The sequence below is a fragment of the Wyeomyia smithii genome, chromosome 3 (assembly GCF_029784165.1).
Source record: "Wyeomyia smithii strain HCP4-BCI-WySm-NY-G18 chromosome 3, ASM2978416v1, whole genome shotgun sequence".
Taxonomy (NCBI): domain Eukaryota; kingdom Metazoa; phylum Arthropoda; class Insecta; order Diptera; family Culicidae; genus Wyeomyia; species Wyeomyia smithii.
This window is the reverse complement of record NC_073696.1, coordinates 69,502,997-69,524,259: the sequence shown is the minus strand read 5'-3', so window position 1 is coordinate 69,524,259 and position 21,263 is coordinate 69,502,997. Positions and strand designations below refer to the sequence as shown.

At 38.9% G+C, this 21,263-nt stretch overlaps 1 protein-coding gene across 1 annotated transcript in view; it reads right to left on the bottom strand.

The window, feature by feature from the left end:
- LOC129730172 (leucine-rich repeats and immunoglobulin-like domains protein 2) overlaps positions 1-5,920 on the bottom strand; it is a 32,044-nt gene extending 26,124 nt beyond the window's left edge. The window contains exon 1 of the mRNA XM_055689287.1: positions 4,895-5,920. Coding sequence (XP_055545262.1) covers positions 4,895-5,157 — 263 coding nt within the window. The 5' untranslated portion in view covers positions 5,158-5,920. The remainder of the gene's footprint in view (positions 1-4,894) is intronic.
- Positions 5,921-21,263: the final 15,343 nt, after the last annotated feature.

The following is a 21,263-nucleotide window of genomic DNA, read 5'->3' as shown; positions in this document are numbered from 1 at the left end:
TCTGAATATGGTATTACCGCGTACGTATACGCGCGTCAAAACACTACTCGTTCTGTTTCGCCGCCTCTACGGACGCGTATTTGCCGCTCTAGTATGCCCGGTTTGAGCGTTTCATATAGACGTTCGAAGAAGTAGCTTAGACGCCTTTGCGACGCTTTTTGCTTCGCTTCATTTGACGCCTCAGTTTGTCAGAAGCCTATGAAAAATGTATGCCGATCCACTTCAAAAATATAATTCCTTGATTTTATCTATATTTTTCCGAAAGAATACTTTGTTCTATACTTATTCTCTTACCAGAAATCATTAACACATGATATAAAGCTTTGCATTATTCAAAAATTTTGGTAACAGAAATCAAACTTACATTTTTATATTGCGAATCGAAAGTTAGTTACACGTCTATCAAAATGCGGAAACTTTAATTTTATGACGTAAACTATTGTACTATTAAAAATCGAGCCAAAATAAGCCGATTTTAATCAACCAGAGCTTTCATCCAATATGGGTATTTTCCAATTCGAGGCTGGACTTTAACTTTTTCAATTTGAGGAAAACAACCCAAGAATGGTTAAATACCATACAATATGAGTATTTTTGGAATCGAAGGTTATGCCCAGAGACCGGAAATCAACTTCACTAAGATGGCAACCTCTGGTCTCTGGAAATGACCAAATACAACATAATGGGCTGTATTTCCGTAATCGGTTTGTTGCACTGAGGTCATAAATCGTCCCCCAGATGCCATTTTGAAATGCGAAGTAGTAACTTCCGATTTCTGGAAAACAACCAAAAATGGTAATACCGGAATCGAAATGATGCCAAAGGACAATAAGGATATAAGGATATTGAAATTCAAGATGGCGACTGCTGATTTCTGAGAATGACCAAACAGCCTTATGAAGTTCTACGTCACTAATGTGCAGGGATGTTACGGATGTGACTTTTTAGACATCTGCAGATGCGGATGCGGATATGTGTTTACGGATGCAGATGTAGATGCGGATGTCAATTTTCATGCGGATGTTCCACATTTGCTGATGCGTATGCGGGTATCCGTGTTTTAACTTTCTTATTTCGCATGGCCATGTCATTCCTCAGTGCAAAAGTCATTCAAGCGAGCAGCAAATACACCAAGGACTTTTTTCTACAGAATTTTTGAAGCGATATTTTTTCTCAACATTCGCATGGTATGACGCGGATGCTGATACGAATGCGGATTTCAAATTCCATGCGGATGTTTCGCATTTACGGATGTGAATACGAATATCCGTAACCTCAATAACATCCATAATCTTGTGATCGTAGCTTTGAACACAAACCTTTTAATTTTTCCTGGTAAAATCAATTTTTTGGTAATTCAAGGTTTACCATGCGACACTTTGGGCTATTAATGTTGAATAAATCATTAAATGGTTTGAGGAAAGAAAACTATGCTACTGAATATGCAAGTGATGCGAGTAATCTGGGAACAAATTTTCACATAAACCTACAACAAACCTGTTAGGCACCACCGTCATGTTTTAAAAATTCAGAACAGCAACGTAAGAATATCTGTTTTTTTTTTATGAGGACGACCCTGTCGTTGAACGTTAACAATCCGAGTTATTATAATAAAAATTGAGTTTTTTTTTTTTTCGAGAGAATTGTGACAATAAGCCAGTATTAAAAATATTGTTAGAGTTATTAGTGCGCTTATATCCGCAAAAAGGTTTAAAACTGATGTTGAAAATGCACCAACATGTAGAACAGAAATAACATTACAGATAGATGCTTGCGAAGGTAATCTATCCACCCGTGCAGAGAACTCAATTTTTACCTTAAAATATTACATTCAAACTTCCATTTCTCGTGGACCACAGGTCAAAGTGAAATAGAATGTGTTTCAAACGAAATATATTGTCTAATAATTTTAAATAATTCTACGGTTCAATATTCCTTATACAATTATTTAAATGAGCTCCGATTTAAATAACCCAGTAATGAGAAATGGAGTACAAATTAAGACGGGTCAACTCCACGAGGCATTTAAGTATGAGGATCGCCTCAAAAACTTTTCAATTATTACCCGAAAACATTCAATATGCACAAAAACCATAATAGCTCGTGAGAAACAATTCTGGGTCGAATTGTGGTGCATCTTCCAAACTGCAGCATATTCTCAATAAAAAGACCTTACAACATATCTATCTCATAGCCTATTTCATTTGACTTGATTCTGGATATCCTTATATCGGATTGTTAGGAATGGAAACTATTTAGTTTTCAACGTTTGAAAGTTAGTTTGTTGAAGTTGCAGACAATAAGTTGACCTTAATAACATTCAATGGATTCAAGTATATAAAAAAACGCAAAACAATATTGTTTTGCTCCACTTTTAACTATCTCCCACTTCATTTATCTACCAATAACAAAAGTATAACTTCTTATCGGAAATAAAATTCTAGTTACAAAAAAAAAAACAGCCGAACCACTTTAACAAACATCATAACTTGCGCGATGAAAGATATGGTTTTCAACTCATATCGTCCGTAACACCGTTTATGACTGTTTGTTTACACAGGCCGCGGTACTTCGAATTGTGTGCTTGAGGTGACAATGATAAGAGCTTTATTACTGAAACCAACCACTTCACGAGACCTCGTGTTCATCATTATTGTTTCCAGTGAACTGAATATAGTGTGGTAACGTGGTCACATTTTGCATCGTATCAACACTGACAACACCGTTTTCTCGGCATTACCCGAACCGGAGCCCATGACCAGGCGAAGCCTTATCGGAAAACTCAAGTATTGCCAAACAACTAACGAATCGCAGGAAAACAAACATTACCAACAATTTTGAACTCGCTCTTTGATGATATCTTTCAACGAGTGTGGTAAATATAATATTACCGAACGTTTATTGACGAGATTGTCCATTACGGTTTGATAAGATGGGGGTCTTGTTATGACCAGGTTGTCCCATTTAAGATGTTTGATTTCGGTTTGCCTGATAAGCGTTATAGAGCGTATAAAAAATATCCGACCGCGCTTTTAAATTTTCGACTGGTACTCTGTTGATAATCTATACACATTTGTGTACGATTTAGTTTTATGGGCTGCGCAAGCTCAAAAACCAATTTAGCGATCGGTTCCAAGAATCGTTATCGTACAAACGGTAATTTGGAGTATTTCCCTGTTTGCAATGCCAATGAAAGAGAAAACCATACCATAACAATAAAATACTGCGGATAATTTGCCCAGTCGGTCGAAAAAAAACTTGACAGCTTGGATTTAATGTGAATGTTTCTCTGCACCTTGAAATGGCAAATTGGTCGTAAAAGTTGTTAAATTATGTTAGATTATAATTCGTTTGCGTCAAAAGCCTCGTTACGGTTAAGACTCGTTTTATGGGTGGCACAAATTTTGATTACTCCGTTTACAGACCAGTCGTTCAGAAGTTCAGGCGCCCATTTGCCCAATGTCTCAAGGTGGCGGGGACCCACGGCACACAAAAACAAAACGCGCGTATTAGTAGTGCCACACTTTCAAACTTTGAACAAATAACAAAAACCTATCGATAGATAGGCAGATATTTGCTGTGCTGGGAGTTTCTACCACACAGACCCGTCCCAAAAAGCCAAGAACGTGTCTCTTTCTAAAAAGGAAACAAACATATCGAGTATCACTGATAGACGGACGCGTACCGCTGAAACGCAGAGAGCAAATGTTTTCACAGCACAGCCCACCAGTGAGATGGGCTCACCTTTTTTTTTTTGTATGCTTGTGACATTTATTTTGGTGCTATGAATAAATTAAATGTAATTTCTTCGAGGGATCCAATTTTTGTTTTCCTCTTTAAGGCAAAATAAATTGTGTGGCAGCCAACATAACAGCAGTTTCACTCGGACCGGAGATGGTCGCAGCACGTCAGTTATTTTGCTTTTCGGTCTAGACAACTGTTTTTTCAGGTTGAAACTTTTTTTCAGCTTATTCACATAGAGGGAGTAACAGTTTTTTATACATTTTCTGAACCTCTAATTTATTGATCTTTTTTTGCTCGTCTATTTTTTTCATCTCTGTTCTCTTTATGGATTTAGTATTTTTTTATCTGGAGGAGCTATCCTCTAATTCAACTTCTTAAGCTTCAACTTCTTAAGTTTACAGAAAAATAGGCTATTATTTCTGGAATGGTTTAGTGATTTTTCCCGGTATATCCTAAGAACGAAATTACTGGAACAAACATATATCCCGGGATAGCCTAAGCCCGGCAATAAGATTTTTTTCCGGGATTCGTGTTCGTTATCAGAATACAGAACAACAATTCTGATTAAGTCAAATCAAATAACATAGAAACACCTAATTTATAAATTAATTATTTTTGGAATCGCAACATTATTTAAGTATTCAACAAAGACATGTTTAATGTTTGAGCATGATTTTCTGTGCCAAAAAAATAGACATCGTCTGTCAATTCTGCCGAGAGTCTCTGTATGTATTGACAACCACGCTCTCGAAAAAAAAAACAATCACTCCGTTATGCACGCTCACGCGCGCTCTATCATCCATCGTTCACAACCCTGAAGCCATTTGTGAACTATTCGATAAGCTATACGGAATGGAGGCGAGAAAAGTTAAGCAAAAGCTACGTATGGCACTGGAAATGAATTATGTCGGTACTGCAAAAGGTATCATACCCTTCCGTACTTGGTTAAACGACAAGAACCTGTTTCGCACAACTGTAAATATGACGAATCTTTGTGTGTAGCTTATAATCAACTAGTATTATTAACTGTGCTCAGGCACCCCATAAATGAAATATATGCTTAGAGCCCAAGCAAGACCCAGATGCGGGTGCTTTCCATTGCCCACTTTTCGCGAAACTATTAATTTCAGTCCATGCAACGAGTACTTACAGATTTTCCACCCAGGCAGGAATGTGGAAAAGCACCTTCAAGCTTTTCTCCGAACAGTCTATGACATTTCCGAGGCAAGAACACAGACGGGGGCAGTCGCCGCTGGCCTCGCTCCCGGTACCGTGAACCGAATCCGTCAATTGGCCATCGATCGGCCGCACAGTCATCAGAATCATCAGCATCCAAATGCCAACGGCAGCAATTAATCTGAGCATTTTATTTTTAATCTCTCCGCTGCTATTTACACTAATTTCTTCTCGCATGCCCGATACTTATTTGCCCCCCGATGATCGGCTTCGGCTGTCAGTTTTTCCTCCCAGGTCACGAAAATTAATTGCTTGTTTTATTTCCCTCGCACGAGCGTCGTCTCACTTTTACCAAGCGAATCGTAGGAATTTCGTGATTATAATTCATGTTGAAAATGTCTCCTCACTTTAGAATTATTTTCATTTTCATTGGATTTATTTTTATGTCTCTGTACTTATATAAACACATCTCATTACAGCGAGCGCAGGCAGGCCAAGATATACACTAAAATGTCGCGCATTTACAGCTATAAGTGGAGTACAACTTTTCTAAGTATTCTGTGTGGGTCATGCTAGTGTTTGCACACCAGCGCACATCGCTTCTAAATACACAGCAAACGGGACACGCCGTCATCGCAGCGGGCAGTAAAGTACCCCACTGTCAGTGTGGTAGTGTTTTGTCTGCTGATTTTATACTGCTGCTCTCCGCACAATCCGTTTCAAAATAATCGGGGAAGAATCACAATTTACAGGCACTTCCGGTCCTTTTTCCATTATATTTTGGTGAAAAACGGAAATTTTTTAACCCTAGCAATACACTTATTGTAAAATTTCACTCAAAAAACGGCACTTTTAGACATAAAATCACATTCTAAAATCACACTTTCCCAATATTTTTATATCTGCTCTTTTGCTCTTTCTGCGCTTCTCTTCGTTCGTGTAGCACCGAACTGCGAACACTTCTTGTCAGTGAAAACTCCGAGAACAAACTGTTTGAGCGTTTCGTTTCGAAGCTTGCTGCATGCTATGCGATGCGATGCTATATGCTGCCCACTGCGGCTGCCTCTCGCGGTCCGGTTCGGAAACGGTTCGTTACTCTTAGAACCCGAACGAATCTCAGCTTCGGCCGTCAAGAAATTGTAGACATCTTGGCACTGTCAGTCATTCATGTGGGAAGCGGCGGAGGCAGATATGAGGGAGAAAAAAAAACTACCCATAGAAAAGAAAACATTACTAACACTGACGCATTCCGGTTTTTCAATATCCGCGCCGCATAACGAGTGGGTGTTTGGTTTTTTTTCTTTCTGCATTTACCATACCAGTGATTTCGTATTTGGCCTCAGGCGGGCGGGTAAACGTTTCCCTAACTGGATCATGTCTGCCGAACTTTGGAGGTAAGCTTTCGCTGCCTGTCGATCGAGTCCAAGCCATATTGATGCGCATCTGGTGTTTCGAAACTTTTGCTAGGTATGGGTTTCTTTATGGGTCTTTCCTAATTTGTTTCATTGAAGCAGTCTTCTTCTCTTTGGTAGAGAGTAGCAATTGGTAAGCACTAGACGTTGACTCCCACAAGTTTGTTTCCGGTAATCACGATCGAAATTTTCCACAACTGTTTCATTCATCTGCGGAATTACTTGGAAAGCTACTAACTGATCAACGGTTATATGACGCAACGTGACATTGGCGTATCGTGATGAGTCACTCGACTCAGTCACGTACGGCCTAGATAATCAATTTGCGTAGTATAATTACACTAAACTACTCTAATCGAAGATTTTTATGCAGCTGTTCGAAATGCGATAGTTTCATGCATGTGAAATGTTATTTTTTCGTACATACATTCTTTGGGGCAGAAAATCTAAGAAATATAAGGTCCAATATTTGTTATTTTGTTATAGAATTGGAAAAAAAAATAAAAAACCCAATAAAGTCAGACCACCAAAGAAGGTGTTTAAACCATAACTGAAAAATCGTTAACAAGTTGGGGAAAAACATCTGAGCGGAAAAAATTAGTTTGAAAAGAATAATAGTCACTGAACATGCAAATGTTTCGTGATAACAAGCAATAATCATAAAATATCAATTCGCTAAGAATGAACAAAATGCTCAAATTAAAGGTGATCAGTTCAGTTTTCCCAATATACTTAATATCATAAAGTCCTAATATACAAAAATCAGAAAAATAATAATAATAAGCAGAACACAAAATAAAACTTCAACAGTCAGCAGGTAGTTTATCTCTAGTAAGTCTACCAAATTCATCCAAAATGTTCGAGAAAATTGCTCAGAATATAAATGTTTTTGCACATTGTATTGAGCGTATACATTGCTTGCGTCCTCTACGACGTCGATAAAATATATTGGCAGTCATCGTAAAAATGTCGTTATGAAACCATTTGTATGCGTTCATCAGATTATTCTGGAGATTCATTAATTCATATGAAGGAAGGGGTGAGCCTGCGCCTTTCGAAAATCCCATGCATGGTTATAACTGTACTCTTCAGTCCCTATGTTGTATGACTATGATGCTTACAATTTTCACTTTTCTCTTCAAGCAATTGTCAGCTCTTCCAAAAAAATACAGATTTAATTTGCGTACATTTCTAGCAAAAAGGGTATTTTTTGTCAACTTCGGTAGATCCGATACAGTTCAAAAATTATCTGACAGGTTCTATGAATTTTTAAGTTGCAAAAAAAAAACCTTTTCTAGGAAAGGCTGTTAAAAACATGAAATTATCACATAATCAAAGTGTAATTTGTGTGTAAGGGTCTGTTAAATATTTGGCTATATTATTGTGTGGGACTTTCGTAACTTTTAATCCGCTGATTAAATTTGTACAGTGTTGATGAATGAATAGAAGGATTTCCTCAGAACTTTAATGAATTATTCCACAAAGCTTTTCGCTGTCAAATAATAAATCGGAAGACACATTTCGATGTAACTAAGCGTGTTGCTATAGAACCACGGATAACTTACTATACAAGCGTTTTATTTCATAAAAATCTCAAATTTTCCAAAACATAATTTGGAAGTGTCTGAAAAACGGAAGAGCGAAAATACCTATCTTGGATTGTATTTTGCGATTTCAAGCAGTTTTATAGAAACCGGAAGTCATAATTTTAGATTTTAAAATAACATCTGGGGTGCTATTTTCGGAAATATTAAAAATAAAATCTTGGAATTAGAAATCGCTCTTAGGAATGATCGCGGTGGTGTCGCTATCACCTAAAATGGCCAGATCAATGTCACTCTATCCGACAACCGAGAGAGTTGTGGTCTTCAGCAAAGTTGTTCTGGAGGTAAAGTGCTTGTATTTGGTGCAAAATTGTAATCATAGTTTCGTAACTACGCGGCGCTTGTATGCATATAGTTTTGAGTATTTTAAAATTAATGTATCTTGAAAATTGAACCACTTAGAAAGTCGTCCGTCCTAAACATGGTTGTTTAGAAGGCAACTAAACAATTACGCGGCGCTAATGTGCCTTTAATTTGGAGTATTTTGAACATAATTTATCTCGTTTATTTAACAGCTTAGAAAACTGCGGTCTTCGGGAAAGATGTTCAGAAGGACAAGGGCTTCTGGTTGGCTAATAACTTAGTTCGTAATTCTACCACAACGTGGTTCTAATGTGCATGAAGTTTTCAGTAATCGCTAGTTACCTTATTTTGTGAATTCAACCGATCAGAAAGTGGCTGTCTTCGGCAAAGTTTAGTTTTGAGTTTTCATAAACTAATTTTATCTCGAAGAGAGAATCCTACTACCTGAAAAGTTAGTATCCAGCAACTCAGCGATAAGAAGTTCTCAGAAAAAGCTAAGGCGTTTAGTAGCTAAATCGGTTAGACCGTAGGTTTTAGTCTGTAGAGATACAATTAAGTTCTTACGAAACTGTGGAAAACTTAATTTCCTCGGCAGGAAAACAGTTGCGGGTTGCGGTAGACATATTCTTGAACAAAATTTTCCACTGACACTGGCCGAAGACCGCTCCTTTCTTGGAAGTAAGAATCGCGGGATAAGGTCAAAATACGAAGACGTGCATGAATACTAGCGCCACGTAGCATTCCGCACTGAATTTCCCACCAACAAGAAGCCCTAGACCTTCTGAGCAACTTTGCCTAAGACCGCAACTCTTTTGGAGGTCGAAATCGTGAGATAAGATTAAGGTTAAATGCCGATAACATAGCGACAGAACTTTGCACTAACCTGTTCATCAACCAAAAGCTTTTCAACTTCTGAACGAGTTTGCTGGAAATCCTAACTTTCTAGGAAGTCAGAAACACGAGATATCTGCTTCATCCAGGTGATGTTAAACTTTTAGGGGAGTGCAATTCAATTTAAACCTTGAAAATTGATAGCATTTGAATTTACGTGGAACATTCACACCATGGATATTCAGTGCTTACTTCACGATATAGTGGTGCGGTTTCCGATTCCAAACTTATGGCAGGTAGTGTATACTTTATTTTGCGAAAAATCTTAACCTTGTTTGCATGTCACCTTTCATTTATTTTTTTTATTTAAAACGATTTAAAAAGATGGTGATTACTGTTAATCCCAAAAAAGGAGGGAATATTATCAATAAGATCAACTGTATTACGGAATTTTGTTTTATGTATTAGATTATATGCATGCTCAAATTATTTAGCATCTTCGGAATATAATTAATCTCGAAAATATTGGTATTGAAAAAATGCTCCAAATCCTAACCTTTAAGCAAAAAATGTCTCTTATTTCTACATCCCAGACTTTTTACCAGATTTTTTTTATAACTTGAAGTTTTATGAAGGAAAGAAAAAATTAGGGAACATTCCAACCCTTTTTTTCCAAACAATTTAGTTTTTATTTAGATTTTTTTGCAGTCTAACTTTATTTATGTAATGTATATTTTTTTGAAGGCAGCATCCCCAGAGTTTCAATCTGAAACATTGTTTCACCCGTGGAAAATACGTGTTTACTAAGTAAAGTACGTATGTAAAGCTTCATGTGAAGCAAAATTGGTCGATTATATGTTTGCGTATCTTCAGATCATTTGTCATCTCTTGGATGTATACACTATGCCTTACCCGTGGAACAAAGTCCACCTCCAAAATTACGAGTAGAGAAGTGCTCCGACTTTTTTCTTAGATCTCGCCAGTAACTTGTAAAGCTTCGAGACTTAACCAATTCACACTTCTTTTGATCGGAATATGGTTGAAGGGATTGTGTATGAGACACGTCCGCATAAAAACGTAGAATTGCGACAACCTGCCCTATGGCAATGTATTTCTTGCAAAAGATTTTGAAATAAATTCGATTTGGGTTAGGTTCCTCTTCATGTTGGCGCTTCCAACTGGTAGATATTCGAATTAAGATAGCAGAATAGGCAGATTCTAAAATTATTTCTCATATAACAAAATCAGAAGGCTAGACTAGCTACAGTCTGTACTTTCACACATTTGAAAATCGAGATTGGACAATCTGAAAATAACTTGTTTTACCACTATTTGCAACGTGTGGCAGAAACATAATAACTACTTCAATTAAATGATTTCGAGGCGCTTAAAGGTGAAACCAAATAGACGCATGCTCAAGCACCAACGCGCTTACGCATTTCTTTCGCACTGCAGACGATGAATTCGACCGATCGGGGAACCGAAGCCTAATACGAGATGAATGTTTTGTGGTCTTTCCCCCTTTGCCGTGGCCAGATACCGTCTGCCACGTAACGTAAACTAGGAAATGACATAGAAAATACTCGCGAAATCGTCCACCAGTAACGGGTGAAAACTAAAAAATTGGAATTATTTTCTAGTGCTACAAAAAAAGAACAATGCACTTAAAGAAAAACTGATATTTTTTTCATGAAGATACATGCATTATGAACGAAAGAAAAATATTGAACATTTGAGAAAGGTCCGTTACCAGTTATCCGACAAAACTTTTTTATGATGCCGGAACAAGAGCTTTGTGCGGCCTTCACGCCGACTTTCCGAACGCATCTCTTGATTCTACCAATCAACTGATTCGTTGGGCTGCGTATTTGGGTTACAAATTGAGTCGAGCGGTTGTTCAGCAACGTTTGTTTTTCTTTGCCGTATTGATATTTTTCTTACCAAAACACAAACTTTTCATTGGTATGGAGTTCCGGTAGAAATGGAATTATAATTTTGTTCAAACATTCTGGTTTTGGTGCACATTTTGACTTGGTTTTGCCACTAGGCTTGAACCATGATTCAGATAAAAATGAAAAAGTTCTTTTGTGTCCACTACTCTGGCCGGGCTTCCATTACCTTCCTGGCAGATTATTATTGAGGTTTGCAGGAAATTATACACAGTCGGTACCAGAAGATTCGCGTCAAAACAAGGAAAGCTCCTTGTTTTGACCATTTTGAACAGAACTAAGCATACATAAACAAAACTAAATACATATATGGTCATAAAGAGGAGAGAGAGAGCTTACTTACATACACTCTCATTTCTCTCTGAGCGTGTCTGTTGTAAAGTAATGTCGTTTTCGTTTTCGCGGTGTAGCTACACTCAAACGACACTTTCGACACCGAGAATGTTTTATTTGACTTTTCGGACTACCCTTTTTCTGTCTCTCCCTACACTTTTTCTGTCCCTGATGACACCCGAAAAAAGTAGAGTGTACAGTAGGAAGTTACCAACACATTCACACGTATGTGTCAAAACTGGTTTGTTTTGGTTTTCGTTTTACGTGGTAAAGTGTCAGGTAAATTTTTTCTCAGCACATTTGCGAGATGGACATATGAAATGGAAACGAGACAAAATGACGAATGCGATAGTGACCAAAACAAAACGAATTGACAGCTTTCCCATGATTACGCATACCAATGCAATGACACTGAAAATGTTTTATTTGAAGCTGCAAAGTATAGCACGGAAAAAGTGTAGCTACACCGCGAAAACGAAAACGACATTAAAGAACATCAGAAAATTTCAAATTTTTATTTGTCACCGGTTGGGATGTGTTTAATGTCAGCTGTGTTAGGGAAGAAAGGCGATGATTGGTTGTTTAGCTCCGTATATACTGAGACTGAGAGTTTTACGTGATATTTGGCCTTGTTTTCAGCTCTTATTGGTCCAAACATGCGTTCAACAAGGCTCTAAATTTTTCAATAGTACAATAGTTATTAGTATCATAAAATCATAATTTTCCGGTGAACGCATATCTAATTTTCCAATCGATTGTTCCAAGAATAAAGGAAATTAGGAAAGGAACACTTAAAAGTGGACAATTTTTGTGGCGCTCTTGACGTTTTCAGTTTTTTTAATTGGCACCCCTGCAGTGTTGCCGTAAGACGTAACTTTACATCAAAATGACCTACAGTTCTAAAACAGAAATCGGAACTATTGAAATTTAAGCATAATTTTCATAAAGTTATGTGTTTAAAACCGAAACAAAAACAATGTCATCCCACTGAAGCGCCACGTTGAGTCTTGCAATATCCACGCGGTTCTGTTTGTTAATTGGAGTAAGAGTTGCTGCTTATGCGAATTGTTCTCTTGTAAACTGCTCGACTCAGAGTGGTTTTGATCTTCGACAGTGATGAAATCAAATTTTCCTTATCCCCACCGACAGCTTCGATTTCTGCACCTGCACATTTTTGTGGTATCTTCGAATAATTCTCTATCACTTTTTTGATCTTGCTAGTTTACGTCCGATTTCTCAAATAAGAAATACCTTCCCGTTAAGTTAGGTTAGTTAGAAGCTCCGTAGCCGCAAGGTAACAGGGTACGCTTCAACAAGCCAGTTGTCTATGATTGTCAACGGACTTCTAGGACATACCCTTCTTTCACGCTGAACTCTACAGTACCCCTGCTGACCCTCCTGTTGACAAAATCATTCTGCTCCTTCTTATAAGAAAACCCATTGCCATCTCTCTGATGCTTTGAGATGGGCAAAGAATATTATTCGGAACAATTGGGACACTGAGTGGTTCCGACATAAAAATGTGATCTCTAAAAAAAAAATTCCACCATCTGTTGGCCGGACAATAACCCGAGAACTCGTCGAATATTATCCAGAATTCGTATTGAGCACACACACCTGACACATAGTTTTTTGTAGATAAATCCGATCAACCAATTTGCACAATATGCGGAGTTCCCCTCAACGTAAATCACATTTTGTTAGAGTGTAGAGCTTTCCAGTTCGAACGTTTTTTGAATAATTTGAAAAGTATTCTGGAGGAAGTGGTTTCACTACTTAACGAAAAACAATTGATTATGTTTCTGAAAGAGCCCATTCAGTGCAACAGAATTTAAATACAAAGCTACAATAACCACAGGGACGAATGACCACCGCGGTTAAAATCCCTTGAAAATAAAATTTAAAAAAATCTTATGAGAAAACTGCCCAATGAAAACGTATTTTTAATTGTCATTCTGGCGCAATATTGGCAAAAGGAACGAGGTTTCGAATAGACTTGTTTCTTTTGACGAAATATTAGTCTTTCTTCTAATAAAACTAACCAGAGGTATAGTAGTGACATCCGTAGTGCTTCTCACAAGGTTCAGGGTGGGTATCGTAGTAATCTTCACAGGGCTCAATACGCTTCTCACATTGTTCAATATGAGTTTCAATATGCACAGCCTAGCTGCAAGGAATCGGACAAGTCGCTAGTTATGGATAGCGAAACGGCCTCCATATAAGAAAGGTTAGTGCGAACACAATGAATTAGCACCCCCGTACAAGCAGCAGGAGTTTGAGCCTGGAGATGCATAGTGAGCTCTACATTATCTCCCCTAACGACTCCTAAAATGCGACACGGCTTCTCAGCTTGAAAAATCCGGTGCGTCTGATCTTCAGGAAAAACGGCCAAAAACAACGTCTGTTTTCGAACAACGAAATTAGAAACACGGAACGGCCTCAGCTACGAACACGGAAACAGAAAACGATAAATAATTGGAACTTGCTTGCTTGAAATCGCAATAATTCAGGTGGTTCGAAGATCAACTACCGGAGAAAGAAAATCTCGTGCAGTAGACCCTATTGCACACACATTACCACAACTTCTACTACAGCATCACAGCAGCGGAACAGGGCGTTGGTTTCGTAATACTGGGGAATCGAAAAACAAGAGTTATTGGGTGGAGGCCCGTAAGCGGCCATCCACATTCCACGTGGACAGATTTTAAACGACTTTGAACATTTTTGTTCTAAAAGTGTGAAACGAGTGGCTGTACTGTGCAATCCTCCAGATCATACAGAAGATCTGCGTAAATGAACGTAAATGCCGAACAACTGGTTGGAGCTAATGCCCAAACTACAAAATGACCCATCGACTGCACTGTTGCAACTATCAAGGCATTAAGTTGCTCAACTCTACATACAAAGTCCTCTCCAGTAACCTCATCAGATTAAGACCGATAACGAAATCCTTCGTCAGCGAATACCAGGCTGGTTTTCGACAGAGGCGACGGATCAAATAAGCTCCCGAAGTATAATTTGTAGTTATTGAGGTAGCTACGACTCAATGGAAAGAAACGAGCTGTAGCAAATTATGCTAGAACACGGTTTCCGTGCGAAACTATTTAAGCTGAGTCGTATGACGCTGGAGGAATCGAAATCATGCGTACGGATGCGCTGGCGAGACATCAGTCACGTCGCGTTAGATAGATTCTAGCAGAGAGATGCGCTCTCCAACTTACTGTCCAACATCGTCCTTGAAGGTGCGGTACGAAGAGCCAACGGGCATGAAATGGTGCGACAATAACGAAATCTCACATGCTACATGGTTTTGATATTATTGGTATTGGACATTGATATTATTGGTATCGACCGTAGGGCCGTGCAAGAGGCCTTCAGAGAAGCGGCAGGGATGGAAATTATCATTTACTCTGCCAAAACAAAGTACATGGCAGCTGGCAGAGAGCATTCCGGTGAGGTTGGTGCTGAAGTGTGACAACGATTTGAGCTGTGAAGTGAAACGACAAGTCGCAGCTGCGTAACTAGCTGAGGTTCCGTATTTTTCAAACTCTCACAAAACTAGCGCTATATAGGACGCTGATCCTCCCAGTGACCTTTTATGAACATGAAGCATGGACGTTCTAAGAAGCTGATCGACGAGTGCTCGAAGTTCTTGAGCATAAAGTTCTGCGATCGATAATTGGCGGTAAATTGAAAGCTGAAGTGTGGCGCAGACGTATGAATCACGAGTTGTACCAGGTATGAAAACATGCTGGTATAGTAAAGGTCATACAGCGGAGCAGGCTTCAGAGGACTGGATATGTAGCCAAAATGCCTGACGAGAGAGCTGCCAAAACTATCTTCAGCAGAGAATCAGGAAGAAGCCGTCGACTCCATGGTAGGCCTCGTACTCGGTGGATGTACGCGGTGAAAGAAAATGCAGTCGGTGAAGCTGGACACCTGTTATTCGTCCGGCTATAAACCGGTGAACGGTTCGTAGGGCAACAAAGTAAGTAAGTAAGTAGTGTTTTTTTCCAGGGAATTGCGATTGTGGCGTGATGTTGGCAAGAGGAACAAGGTTTCGATACGACTCCTTCTTCTCGACAAAATAAGTCCTTCTAACAGTAAAACTAACCAGGAAAATATAAATCATCCTCAAGGATTTGAAATCAACGATATTGTTAGGAGGAATGAGGTTTCGATAACACTCCTTCATCTTGGCGTAATACGTCCTTCTAATAAAAAAACTGGCCAAATGTTTGTTGAGGTCTCTGCAGGGAATTTTGACGATATTGTTAACATATGTGTGAAAATTTTCGACGAATTCTAAACAAATCTCTTGTAATTTTATGAATATTCCCGCATACCAATCTTGAATCTAGTATAGGGTAAATATGTAAAAAAAGGTTAAGTGTTACAGTAAAAAGTGTTATGGCAGCTAACCAATAATAATCAATTTGCTTTCGTAAACCTCATTATTTTTCAATTGTGTTGTAATAGGTATGGTATATTTCATTTCCAGAATGCAGTGGTGGGCACCGCTAACCGAAAATTTAGCGACGCTAATCGCTAAGTCGCTAACCGGAAAATTTAGCTCGATAATCGCTAAACGCTAAACCCACATTAGCGGAACTTTCGCTCATCGCTATTCGCTAATTTTTAATACGTAAATAGTCATATCGCTATATTTATTGCTCATGTTTTGTAAGATTTGGACCACTTTGATCTGTTTTGGTTAAACAAACGAAAACAATTACTTTTTAAAGCTATTTACAGTAAGAGGTTCACGAAACGGTATTCATATTTGATTTTGTAAAAACAAGAATAACAAAAGTTATTTAGCTTGCATTGAAAATAGATACTCCTAGGAATAGTAAAGTGGGCAATGTATGCAGTTTGCGAGGATGCGAAAATGAACGGGAATAGAAGGTGTGACTTTTTTAGGCATAGAAAAAATTTCATTTTTGTAATATGACTTATATGACCCTCGCAAACTGCATACATTGCCCGCTTTACTAAACTTAAAATGTAATTGTAAAGTAAATTTAGCCAACGGAGCTCTTCCGTGATACGCGTTTGGAGTCTAGCCAGCAACTGAAGTGTCTCATCGCTTGCGCCGCTGTAGATATAATAAGTCGTTATTGACTGTGTGCGTGAAGAGATCACTCTCTCAGTTACAAAAATGAACTCCCACCGGGCAGTGTGTGCAGTTCATCGTTGGCGTGCTGAGATACGGGAACAAAATAGTAGAGGGTGCTTCGACTTTGGTTTAGAAACTAGTTATACCTTTCCCAGTAGTTTAATTGGCCAAAACACCTTGCCGGAGAAAACGGAGATTGTGGGTTCGAGTCCCGTCTGGACGAGGGAAAAATTTTTCTAAGAATAAAAAAAGTCACACCTTCTATTCCCGTTCATTTTCGCATCCTCGCAAACTGCATACATTGCCCGCTTTACTAAACTTAAAATGTAAGTCATGTGACAAAAATGAAATTAGTTCGTAAAGTACTCTCAGGAATGTTTTAATGAAAATTCAATTATTATCTGAATCGAAAAAATAGAACAAAAGTTCTCATAATTTCAAGCGCATTGCAATTCATCAAAGTTTTTGCTGTGCCAAAAATTCAATGTAGACTTTGTGCTTGTTCTTCAAAATGCTCCTGTGGCTTGTACGATAACTGGAACTCCATTCTAGGGTAAAAAAACTGACAAAAGTAACTTTCGCAGTAAAGTATGTTCATCTTTCGAAGCAATTTATGTACGCAATACACAGTTTTTCTAAATCAGCAATACACAGTTTTTCTAAATATTTCTATTGTCGCTGCTCCACAAAATTTAGCGAATTAGCGATTAGCGTTTCGAAGGCCAAAATTTTAGCGACGCTAACAGTTTCGCTAACCAGCTCAAAAATTAGCGAAACCGCTAAATCGCTAACTGAATTTTAGCGTCACTAATTAGCGAATTATCGGAATGGTGCCCACCACTGCCAGAATGTGTTATTGAACTTAGATCCTAATGAAACGAAATATAACTTAAAACAGTTAATATTATCGAGATGACTTCCAAACGTAGGTGTACCGAAACGAGATATCCAATATATAAAAATGTCAACTTTCATCACGCTTACAGAAACCTTTGGTAAAAACATTTCCTAACTCGAATATTCTCGGCTAACAAAGGCCGTCCAAGCTGGGACCGGTGCATCTTTCTCCCACGCACTTGTTCTCCCTCCCGCTTTATCTTATCGCGGCTGTTGGCTTCCGGCGAGAGCGAGACACAACATAACACCTTTTTTGAGGTTTGATCGTTTTCTCGTTTGCCTTTTGCCCCGTTGAAGCGTGCGATCAAACTTCATACCCGTCCGTCCGTGGTGCTGCAGTTCGCTATGCTATAGCCAGGATTTTATGCTGCTTTCTACCTACACCTACCTTACCACCACATGCATATCCATCCACATTCATACGTGTGTGTACTCTCTGACTAAAGACAGCGATCATCACGATGCTAAGCGGTGTCGCCTCGAGGTTCCGTCCCCGTGATGCATGCGTACGATGACTCTCGAACTCGATCGAAGCATCATGATTGCAAACGGAACACCAAGTTTCGAGAAAAAAGTGTTCATGTTGTACCAGTCGAACTTCGAGTGACTTCAATCAAATTAGGATTAACCACACGTATTTTTTACAAACATGTTACATTTTTATAGTTGGTAAAAGCACTAATTAACATTCTAAGCAGAATCACCCCACAAGGACCCTTCATTATATTTTATAACACAAAATTAAATATATAGAAATTACACATTACGGCTACTTATAGCTGAAACATATATATTATCTCAGAAGGAAACGGTCCAGGCAACCTGAGGCAACCTACGGCTCTGATCCGTCCATCCGAAGAGAAGAAAGAGAAGCAGTGAAAAGTGACAAAAAGACTAATCGCTCCGCGTCCGTTCGGATGGAGTCAGAAAAGGAATCCCTCTTGGTAGTGTTGCCCGCATATAGGCGGCAGGTTTTTGGAATTTCGAGCTCAGTCGGAGTGCTACTTTTTTTCCTTCAAAATCTCGCCCATTTCGAACCGTTTGGCTAAGAAAACTACGACAATCAGCGTAAAGAATAAGATGAACTAATTTTTTCCGTTCTGCTTCTCGGTGTAGTTTTCCTCATACCCTTGAATGGCTGAGCGCAGATGGATGGCTTTTCATGTTTTGTGTCCGGTGTGCTGCGGTGGTGGAGCGACAACGACGACGACGACGACTGTGTGAATGTGGATATTCAAAACCGGCATCCGATGCAAACACTTTCGCACCCGTGCGTTTTGCGAAGCAATTTTTTGCACCATCTGTGCAATTTATCACACCCGGGCAGCGGCGGGAAGTCAACGGTTGTGAAAGGATTATTTCCATTTTAAATGAGATTTAGATTCTGAGAAATCGAAACTCATTCAGCGGATTTAAGATACATACCGGCCCGTTTCGTGGAAGGTGATTTATTTTTTAATTATTTACGAGCTCCGCCGAACGAACACCGAGGTGTCAATATTTTGATTAGAATACAATACCTTCGCATCAGTGACTCGCTGTTCGAAAAAATGCTTATTTTCGATCACGTTGCAATTTCAGCATCAGCTAATAGGTTAGCCATTAATAAATATTCTGTTTCAAACTGGGAATTTAGTCTTAAAAAACCTTCGAAAAATGTTTTTTTTTTGCGGATTTTTTCAACTAATATTTGTCTACAAATATAAATACCTATTCAAAATGACCAAATATTGTCGCGTAGAGTCCAGTTCGAAATCCGATCGGAACAGAATTTTTAAAGTCCTATTGTGAAATATCTTCAATCGCTATAGCCGCATTAAGTGCTACCTCTAGGTTTTTCGAGACCATTGCTCTTGAAACATAATTTCAAAAGAACTCGCATATCATTTCGTCGAAACAGCATGGATTTATGCCTAAGATATCAACTACGGCTAATTCAGCTACCTTCACGTCATTTCCCATACGAGAGATGGAAAATGGACATCAGATAGACGCTATCCGATCTCTCCGCAGTCTTTGGCAAGATAAACCACGAGCACTGGCGAAATTTGACCGTATGGTCATCGACAAAAGCATGCTAACCTGGCTACGCTCTTATCCCATCGGCCGGAATATGTCAGTGAGAATTGGCCAATTTCTGTCTCATCTGGAGTCCCCCAAGGGAGCTATCTCGGTCCTTTCCTCTTCCTACTATACATGAATGGTGTAAACAGTACTCTCAAATGCTTTAAGCTTTCGTACGCAGACGACCTCAAGCTACACTACGTCATAAAGGATCACGCTGACACGTCCTTTCTACAACAGCAGCTGGAGGCGTTTGGAGTTTGGTGCAGCATCAACCTGATGTCTCTCAATGTTACTAGATGTCCCGCAGTCTTGTTTGGCCGTGAGCTTACCCTATATCATCACAACTACTCGCTTTTCTGTACTGAGCTGTAGCCAGCAACACGAGTAAAAGATTTGGGAGTACTACTCAATTCACAGCTGAAATTGAGAGAACACGTTTCATACATTATATACAAGGTCTCTTCCCAGTTAGGCTTTATTCGCAGATTATCAAAAAAATCCACGACATTCATTGCCTTAAGGCACTATTCTGCTCTCTATTAAGTCCATTACTTGAATATGCTGCAATATTCTGGTCTCCTTATTATCAAAATGACACACAGAGTTTTGAAGCCGTTCAACGGAAATTTGTTCGTTTTGCCCTGCGTAGACTTTATTGGCGAGATCCCCACAACTTACCAAGGCATGCCAATCACTGCAAACTCAACAAATAACGGTTGCTAGCTGCGAGACGGTATAGGTTTTGGTTAAACAAATAATAAATTTAGATTAGGTATCAACAATTTTCCCGGATAAACTTGAATAATAAAATGAAATGTATAAGGGGCCATCCACATACCACGTGGACAGCTTTGGGGGGGGGGGGTTGGCTAATGTCCACGGTCCATACAATTTTTTCAAAATTTATATGGGCAGTTGTCCACGGAGGGGGAGGGGGGGGGTCAAAATCGTTCAAAATCTGTCCACGTGGTATGTGGATGGCCCCTAACCAGTGCATTGTAAGATCGAAGCTAATATGTGAATTTGTTAGGCAATGTTCGCATCAATTCGAAACTGTTTCACTAACATTTTAGCTAGTATGTAAAACTGCAGATAAAAATCATAAAAAAACAACTGTATATATTTCAGAAAAAATCCACCTAAATATTTACAGCGAGAAGAAATTCAGGAAAAGAATTTAAAAAAAATGAAGAAGAATTGAAAACTCCAAAGCTGGTAGAAAAATGTATTATGAATATATGAACATAAATATATTTTTACGAAAGTTTTCCACATTACTAGGGCAAGTTTTGCCAGGTTTTCTTTCCCATTTTCTATGCATCGTGTGGCTTTTTATTAGCTTAGAATACACTAACTTTAATTATAAGACATACAAATAATGAGTTACGATTTTTTGAAATAAGAGATGTTTCCCAGTCTTGCGAAGAAGTTCAACTCTTTATTATTTTTGCTCTATAATAGCAATTTAGGAATACTGCGGGGATCATTGGGCTTTAAATGCTGAGCATCCTGGAAGGAGTGACTGATCTACGTCCGGTCCTCACAGGTTCCTTTGAAACATGGACATAGCTAGTTTGCGTTGCCTGGGTAATGCTATCTATCCGATAATAGCTAAGTGAGCGGGTGTGACGCAATCATTGGCGCGTTATTCATATTTCGGTGGTAAAAGAAATGCTTCGCCACCCTGAGCGTCTGTTCATCAAGATGCTGCGGCTCAAAACAGCGTCTGTTCTCCATGTTAGGCAGCTGATCATCGTCGTAGTTTCAGTATGGGACTATGAACAGAGCTGACACGATGGTCTTCCGGCGTGCCGGGGAGTTGGGAAAT